Genomic DNA, 8,232 nt, shown 5'->3' on the forward strand with positions numbered 1-8,232 from the left:
GTGGTGGTTTTTTTTCTTGAGCAGAAAAGGGAAAAGTGTTTGAAGAGTGCTTGACTTTCACCCAATCGAAGACGAGTGAAACATTGACAGATTAATTTTGTTTAATATGTATGCCAAAACAAGCAGACACTTAACATTATTCACAAAACCTAGAGATTTATGAAGAATAAATCACAAGAACTGCTGCTCAGGCATTTCTCAGGGGAAGACAGTTCAGTCAACTAGCTTCCAAAGATGCCTTGGATCTTTTATATCACTCAATTGTTATCAGACTGTAATGCAACACCCTTGTCCTTATTTACATATTTTATAATTTAAATGTTTAAATTACTGCACAGGAAGTTGGGATGAATATTGTCCATTGTGAAAATTTAATGAAAATGGAATGTTTAAATTTGAAAGGAGCACATGCTGCCTAAGATCCACTACTAATGTCCATGTCCATAAAAATCACAGGATACAAGGTATAACAAACCTCAGTTAGGAAGGTAGCTTGTGTATATCATAGTGCCTTGAGTTAACCTAGCACAAACTCTACAGTGAACAAAATCTATGGTATTACATGAGGGAAAAGAGGAGTGTGCTGTCTATTGAAAATGATCATTTTCTCAGGCCTTAAGAAGCAACTTATGGAGTTACCTGACACTTTGTTTGAAAAATACATTTTACACTCCATTGAAGCAAATAAGTAACAACTGCTTTAATCATAGTAACGGTCATCTGTAGCAGCATTTCCTAGTCCTGGTTCCAGAGTGTCCCTGCGCTTCAGTTTTTAAGTTGTATTCTAAAACCCATTTCAAACACCTAAATGTCTTTTCCACTGCATGGTACCTACACTACTGTACTCTGCATTTTTGTCTTTTGGAACGGGTACCTGCTTGCTTGTGGTGCCAAGTGTGGAGCAGGGGCCGGCCTGAGAGAATTTAGCTATGTGAAAAACCTCTAAGCTACAGTGGAGATCACAATTGTTTTTACAATAGCAGCATGGTCTTTTGAAGAGGTACAAACGTTACTTGGATTGTTGGCCAATGAAAAAAACTAAGTGAGAACTGGATAGTGCGACAAGGAACATCTGTACTGATGTGCGAAGAAAGCAACACACAAATACACGATAAGTAAACAACATTTAACCTTACTGCACCTTTGAAAATGTTTCCAAAACTGTTCCAATTAGTGAAATGTACCAGGTACCAATAAAGAGAGTAGTTCATAATAGGGACCTTGCAGTGCGAAAATGCTGTAATGAGCTAATAACAGAGCAGCTGACACAGGAGTGACCGTAGCAGGGAAACCACTAAAATGTGTAGTGTACAGGCACAAAAGTAACAGGACTGAGGAAACGCTGACCTACGAGTTTCTGAGTGTTTACATTTTTTCCCCCCCCAGGTCAGTGAGAGGCCTGAGGTTTCACAAGCTCATATCGTCCCACTTGCCCCTCCTGCAACAACTGACCAATAAGCTGCTCCTTCTGCACTCTCCGGCTAACCACAAGGAAGCGCTGTCTTCCCTGTCCATACGATTTGCTCCGCAGCCCATATTTTTGCGAGACCTGATGGATTTGCTTGCGCTCATCATTGTTGAGCTCAGTGGAGAAGCGCAGGTCGTCCTGTCGATCTGAGCAAGCATAATTGCGTATGATTTCCTCAATGTCACGCTTAGTCAGCTGGTTCCCATGCCTATTCATATCCATGCCAAGTCCTTCCCTGGTAAACTGTTCCTTTACCATGATCGGTTCTGCAATGCCCTCTCCTTCTCGACCCAACCCGCCACCTGTCCAGCCCATCTTGCGAAGTAACTGGTTACCAATATTATCCTCTTTGATTTCTTGTCGCATCGACTCTTCACCAGATCGAGCTATTATTTGATTTCTAGAAATGGCATCCACATGACCCTCCTTCCTCAAATTGGACTTTACCACTGCCTGTGTTCGTTTCAACGTGGCAATGGCCTCCTCTGCTGCAATATGTTTTACTGTTTTCTTAGGTCCAATACCTGCAGCCACATACTGACCCTCAATATAAACTTCACACCTCCAACGATGGTCTGGTAACACAGTAAATTTGTAGTCAGCTGCCACTTTGTTGAACTGTGCAGTATCATTGATGATGCAAATGGCATTATCTGAGTTTTCTAAAATGACCAATTCACTGAGCTGCTTCTTTCGCCCACTCTGCTGGCTAAAACGGCCAGTGGGCTGCTCAAAGTTGTAGCTCCCTTGAGAAAAAAGCTGCTGCTGCTGCTGCTGCTGCTGTTGGTTCTGTAGTTGTTGTTGCTGGTGTTGCTCCTGATGGTCCTGCTGTTGCCGAGCCGCCTGATTCATTCTCAGCTTCTTCACAGCCTCCTCAGCTGCAGCATGCTTAGAGCTCTTCTTAGTCCCCCTGGCTTGAGCCACAAGCTCATCTTGCACATATACACTACACAGCCAAAGATTGCTGTTAGGTATGGGGTTAAACGTATAGTCAATTTTCATGCGGTTGTAGGCAGCAGAATTGTTGAGCATGCAGATGGCATCATGGGCATTCTCCATTAGGACAAACTCTGTCCAGTGTTTACTTCTATCAGGCACATACTGACCCTTGGTATTGGGTGGTGGGTTATCCTCTGGGTTACGGAGAGCTGGAACTAAGGCTGGTACCGGGGTGTTTAATTGACACACCACCATGTCGTTTACAATATTACGTTTATACTGACGTTGTACAACACAAACTTCCACTGGCTTCATAAACAGTTTGACAGCCTGCTCTGATGCTCGGTCCCTGGCACCATTTTTGCTTCCAGAATATCCCGTGGCGAGGTACACACAGGAACACCTAAGCTCACAGGCATAGCCCTCAGATGGCACTTTTCTGTTCTTAGGAAGATCGGATGGAGGGATGTCCTTTAAGTTTACATAAATGTACTCTGGGTTGGTTTTACAAGCCTGAATGCTGCGGCTGAGAATAAAGTTGTAATTTGGACCATCGGGTCCACTGATAAATGCAGGATCTCGCAGATTAACAGCTACAGCAGCCATAACCCTGGTAATTAAACTCTGCTTCTCATCCACTGTTGCTTGGGGAATTGAGATTGGCATGGATGGTGTTGGTAGCAACCCAGGGCTACTCCTGCTTGGACTGTCGTAGACTCTGGTGAAAGCCCTGCTGGATGAGGGTCTGTCTTGATGCCCATAGCCCAAACCTTGCCGCCCAGAATCCCAGCCCCCAGACCTCCCCCCAGCATATCCATCAAATCTGCTGGCCTGAGTAGGTGAGTTTGATTGTCTTGCAGTGTGTGCCTCATATCTTGCGGTGTATTCCTGCTGCAGCTTTCCCATAAAGTTTGAGGTGGACCCTCTGTTGCCATAGCCAAGCCCACTCTTGCTGCCAAATGACATGTCCTTTGTTCTACGTTCAGCCCAAGAATCAAAACCATATGATGATCCTCTGTCAAATGAAGAGGCAGATGAAGAGCCATAGCTACGTCCACTATTGTATGGCGGCTCTGGGTCCCTCTGTCTTCCACTGTTCATCTCTCCACTTCTGCGTTCCTTCTCATTCTCTTTTTCGTCAGTACTCCCTAGGCAGCTGCTACTGGTGCTGCTGCCACTGACAAACTGTACTGGCTCAAATCGTGGTCTAGAGCCAAACTTTGATACTGGCATCTTCCTCATTGGTTCTTCTCCTGAAATGTACACCACAAACACTTAGTTCATATCAGGGTGCAGTCATGCCTGTTTTGTCATAACAAGTCAGATTATAATTATAACAGTTATAATTAAGAACAAGACGACACTGTTTTCTTTAAACTGTACTAATTAAGTTCCTCAATTGTTTCAAAAGAATACAAATTCAGAGATATAACTTCATCAGAATGCTGTTTTTAGAGTATGCTCAAACAGGGCGGGTTTGTATCAATTAAAATTCAACCTAATATCATTGCTCTAAAGTGCTGAATAATTGTGAATGCAAACCCTGATGCACATCAAAAATATAAACCTGCCCAGAAACCTGCAAACAAACTTGTGCAGTTTGTTTGAAATAACAGATCAGAAAAATCTATTCAGACCAAACACAGAAAGAATGGTTGTCAGTTATCGCTGAGTTAGGTACCTCAGGCAAATCTGCTTCAAAACAATTCTGGATGCATCAAACATAACAGTTTCTCCAAAAAATTAAATAAAATAAATTAATAAAATAAAATAAATAAAGCAGTTGTAGGTAGCAGAATTGGACATGCAGATGGCATCATATACCCTATAAGAAATATTTTTTGTAACCTTACTATAGATATAAACAAACCCTTACACTATGTTCACTTTTGAATGCAACATATTGCTCAATCCCATCCGTTTCTTTTTGGCGTATTTGGGGCTGCTTATGACATCACTAGTGTGTGTACTCTGACAGTTCAAACTATTTGTTTTGATACATATCCCCCACATAGGTCTCAGTAGATTACAGACATCACATACAACAATCACTAACAGCAATGGACTAATATATAAAAAAAATAAAAATAAAATGTCACTGTCACTAAATCGCTGTATTGCTTACCACTTGCCACTAAATAACTGCTATAAACTGCTTGCTGTAATTAGAAATTAGATGCCTGTTATTTGGACGCCTCCTAATGTGAACAGGGGGTAAGACTTACTTCCATCAGCTGAATTCGGCCTCTTTTTTGCTTCAGCACTTGGGACTAGCTCATAGGAGGGCATTTCGCCAACATGAATCCCCTCTGCCATCTCAAGCACTCGCTGCATCAGTTGTGGGCCATACCTGCAAAACAGACAACAGAGACAGAAATGTACAGTTTCAATATTTCAGCTAAAATCCACTTAAAGGATTCAAGTACTGTGGTTTTGAACCTGGATTAGCTGCAAAAAAAAAGATGATGATGATGTGGTTTTAAACCTGCAGGGCTGTGAAATGTTTATATTGTGTGAAGATTGTTATAACCGTCTACTAAAAGCCATTATTTATAAATTATGTTTACAAACATTAAAATGAAAGCCTAATATTGTTTTTACTGTAATGAGCACTGGCTTAAATGTTACCATTATAGAGACCTACATGCCCAGACATAACAGGACCCATTACATTATGATACCAACTTATCGGGAAAACACAAAATTCCAGTAAGGGTTATGAGACGCCCTCAGGAAGGAGGGGAAACTTTTAATAGGCTTCTATTGTTGTCTTCAACTGTACTTATTTACGTTTGCATTTAGCAGAAAAGGCTAGTTTGGGTTTCAGTTTCTCTAACAGAAGCTAAAGTTTAAAACCACGTTTTAACAACTTATACGTGTACTCACGCAGCTAAAATGTGGATTGAACCTAAAATTAGGATGAACTAATACAGTGAAGACGCCTTGCGCCCAATGATTCCAGGTAGGCTCTGGACCCACCGCGACCCGGAACTGGATAAGGGTTACAGATAATGAATGTATAATACAGTGAAGACGCTTAAAACCCCGACTGACCTGCATCCCATTGAATACATGCTTGATCCCCACCATCGACAGGGAAAGCAGCTAATCTATGTCACGTTCTGTGTAGTTCTCAACGTGTTTGCTAAAAAAGAAGGTCCTACCTAACTACTGTTTGTCGCTCTCGGAGTTTTGTCGGAATCCATTAACACAAAAGGACGTATTGATGCCGTTAAATATTTGACATTCTGAACGGAGCCACCAACGGCGCCATTGCCACGACGTGGCCCTGAGATTGAATAAAGGAGAAGTTCGGGTTCCGTCCCAAATCGACACCAACTGCCTACATGGTGGGCAAAAACAATCACATCTAATGTTAGAGAGGTCTGTTAAAGTTAATGTTTGAATATAAACGATCTTCTCTTAAAAACCTGGACGTACAATTTTTAGACAAGTAACCCTTACTTCACTACCTACATAGTGCACTACTTAGGGAGCCGGGAGCCATTAGAAACGCGAGCTCAAATATGGTGCCTGCGCAAGATTTAGCTAACGCCGAAACTGAAATACTTTCCTTATTTTTTCTTAAACCAGACTACATTTTGACGTATGATCGGCTAGAAGACAGGCTATAATATTTACTGCGATGTTCTACAAGTCACAAGCACTTTATTTCAATAATAAAATAACACACGTTTGTCATACAATACAAATAATGTTGCCGGTGATGGTGCAGAGTCGATTCTCCGATTTAAAGTGTCGATTCCACATAGAGTCACCAAAGTTCACTGGCACACAGTACAGTGAGGGAGATCCTGGCATCACTGATGTTTGTTAAGTATATCTTCTCAGAGTTCAGACATCGATAAATTTGCTGTATACTCTTTAGACAAAGTGGAATATTTAGTACACATTTTAACAAACCTTTTGGCAAAGATGAATCTCCCTCGCCTGAAATGCACTTTCCAATGTAAATTTATAATGAGTATAATTATTTTAATTTGCTTTAATTATGTAATTATTAATGTCTTGTATCTGAATCGACTCACTTCAAATCTGAATCCGACTCGATTCAACTTCTTGAATCTTGTGGTAGCTATCATGTCCGCCCGATTTGAAGTCAAGCTAAACCGGAGCGGTGAAGCTAGTATCAAATAGGCTATGCTAACACCGCGTTTACTAAATTATATTTACTTTAAACACAAGTAGGCTGACTCATTTGGTTTCCTGTGTAAAATGAAAGGCTGCACTTTATGCGCTCACCTTATTATTGCAATAAAATAGACCATTGACTTTAATAGTTTAGTTATTTTAAGTTAGCTAGCTCTTTGAGGTTAGAAATGCATTGGCTGATAAGTGACCGATTCATGAGGATACGGAATAATTTGTGTTTAAATTCTAACGTATAATGTTAGGTTTAGCAACGTTGATGTTAAAAACAACTCATTTGATGGTCTAACAACCCGGCTAATACAAAGGGCTCATTCGTTTAACAACAGTGTACACATTACATAACAATAGACCAAACTATGTAAAGTATATTAAGGTCTTGCTCGTTACTCTTCAGCACATTTTGAAGATTATCTGAGCGTTGTCTATTTTAGCAGAAGCCAGTCAAACATGCTAACCAGTGTAAAGACCGAAAGCCAGCTAACCTTAAGCTACAGAGCTATTTTGATTCACTGGGCTGACGCAGTCATAGCAGCTCTTACTGGATAAACATTTCATTATTGCTTATTTTACTCCGCCGTTCATGCTCGGAGGTTAACTACTTCTTGAATAATAAGAAGGATGATGTTATTAAAGTAATACTCCATATACAGCGTGAATCTCACCTCGCTAGTGGTGAAGCTCCGTATGTTTATGTGCTGCTGGATGAAGCTCCACTGCGGTCTCAGCTCTGTTCCTCATTTACTCACACTCTGCGTCTCAGATGAAGATAGTAATCCTTAAAGGTAGAACCCTCAGATACACCCCCATACTGAAAGCACATTATTCCAGACAGCAATAAAACTTTAATTACAATTAGACATATATATATATATATATATATATATATATATATATATAAACATAAACATACAGGTGCTGGTAATAAAATTACAATATGATAAAGTTGATTTATTTCAGTAATTCCATTCAAAAAGTGAACCTAGTATATTATACTCATTCATTACACACATAAGGAAATATTTCAAGTGGGTTTTTTTTTATTTGATGTTTATAACTGACAATTAATGAAAACCCCAAATTCAGTGTCTCGGAAAATTTGAATATTGTGAAAAGGTTCAGTATTGACTGGTGACTTGACAGTTGTCCAAAAGACACAAGCAGGCCAATTCCTAAAGAGTCTGGCTGTTCACAGAGCATTAATAGAGAGGCAAAGGGAAGGAAAAGCTGTGGTAGAAAAAAGTTTACAAGCAAAAGGGATAACAGCACCCTGGAGAGGACTGTGAAGCAAAACCCATTCAAAAATGTGGAGGAGATTCACAAAGACTGGACTGCAGCTGGAGTCAGTGCTTCAGGAACCACCACCGCACAGACGTATGTAAGACATGGGTTTCAGCGTCGCATTCTTTGTGTGAGGTCACTCTTGAACAAGAGGCAGCATCATAAGCATCTCGCCCCTGGGCTAAAGACAAAAAGGACGGGACTGCTGCGGAGTCCATAGTTATGTTCTCAGATGAAAGTCATTTTTGCATTTCCTTTGGAAATCAAGGTCCTAGGGTCTGGAGGAAGTGAGGAGAGGCACAGGATCCTCGTTGCTTGAGGTCCAGTTTAAAGTTTTCACAGTCAGTGATGGTTTGGGGTGCCATGTCATCTGC

General features: G+C 40.8%; 1 protein-coding gene across 4 annotated transcripts; it reads right to left on the reverse strand.

Annotated features, from left to right (window-relative positions):
* Positions 1-91: 91 nt before the first annotated feature.
* On the reverse strand, positions 92-7,324 carry nkrf (NFKB repressing factor). Of its 4 annotated transcripts, none has more exons than XM_066649762.1 (3): positions 7,243-7,324; positions 4,633-4,757; positions 92-3,660 (listed from the first exon to the last, which is right to left on the reverse strand). In XM_066649762.1, the coding sequence occupies exons 2-3, from the start codon at positions 4,739-4,741 to the stop codon at positions 1,388-1,390; spliced, it is 2,382 nt and encodes a 793-aa protein (XP_066505859.1). In that variant the 5' UTR covers positions 4,742-4,757; positions 7,243-7,324; the 3' UTR covers positions 92-1,387. The 4 variants fall into 4 exon arrangements, with proteins under 4 accessions (XP_066505859.1, XP_066505860.1, XP_066505857.1 ...); XM_066649763.1 differs by lacking the exon at positions 7,243-7,324 and adding an exon at positions 5,572-5,707; XM_066649760.1 differs by lacking the exon at positions 7,243-7,324 and adding an exon at positions 5,462-5,597.
* Positions 7,325-8,232: the final 908 nt, after the last annotated feature.

The sequence above is a fragment of the Hoplias malabaricus genome, chromosome 17 (genome assembly GCF_029633855.1).
Source record: "Hoplias malabaricus isolate fHopMal1 chromosome 17, fHopMal1.hap1, whole genome shotgun sequence".
Classification (NCBI taxonomy): Eukaryota; Metazoa; Chordata; class Actinopteri; order Characiformes; family Erythrinidae; genus Hoplias; species Hoplias malabaricus.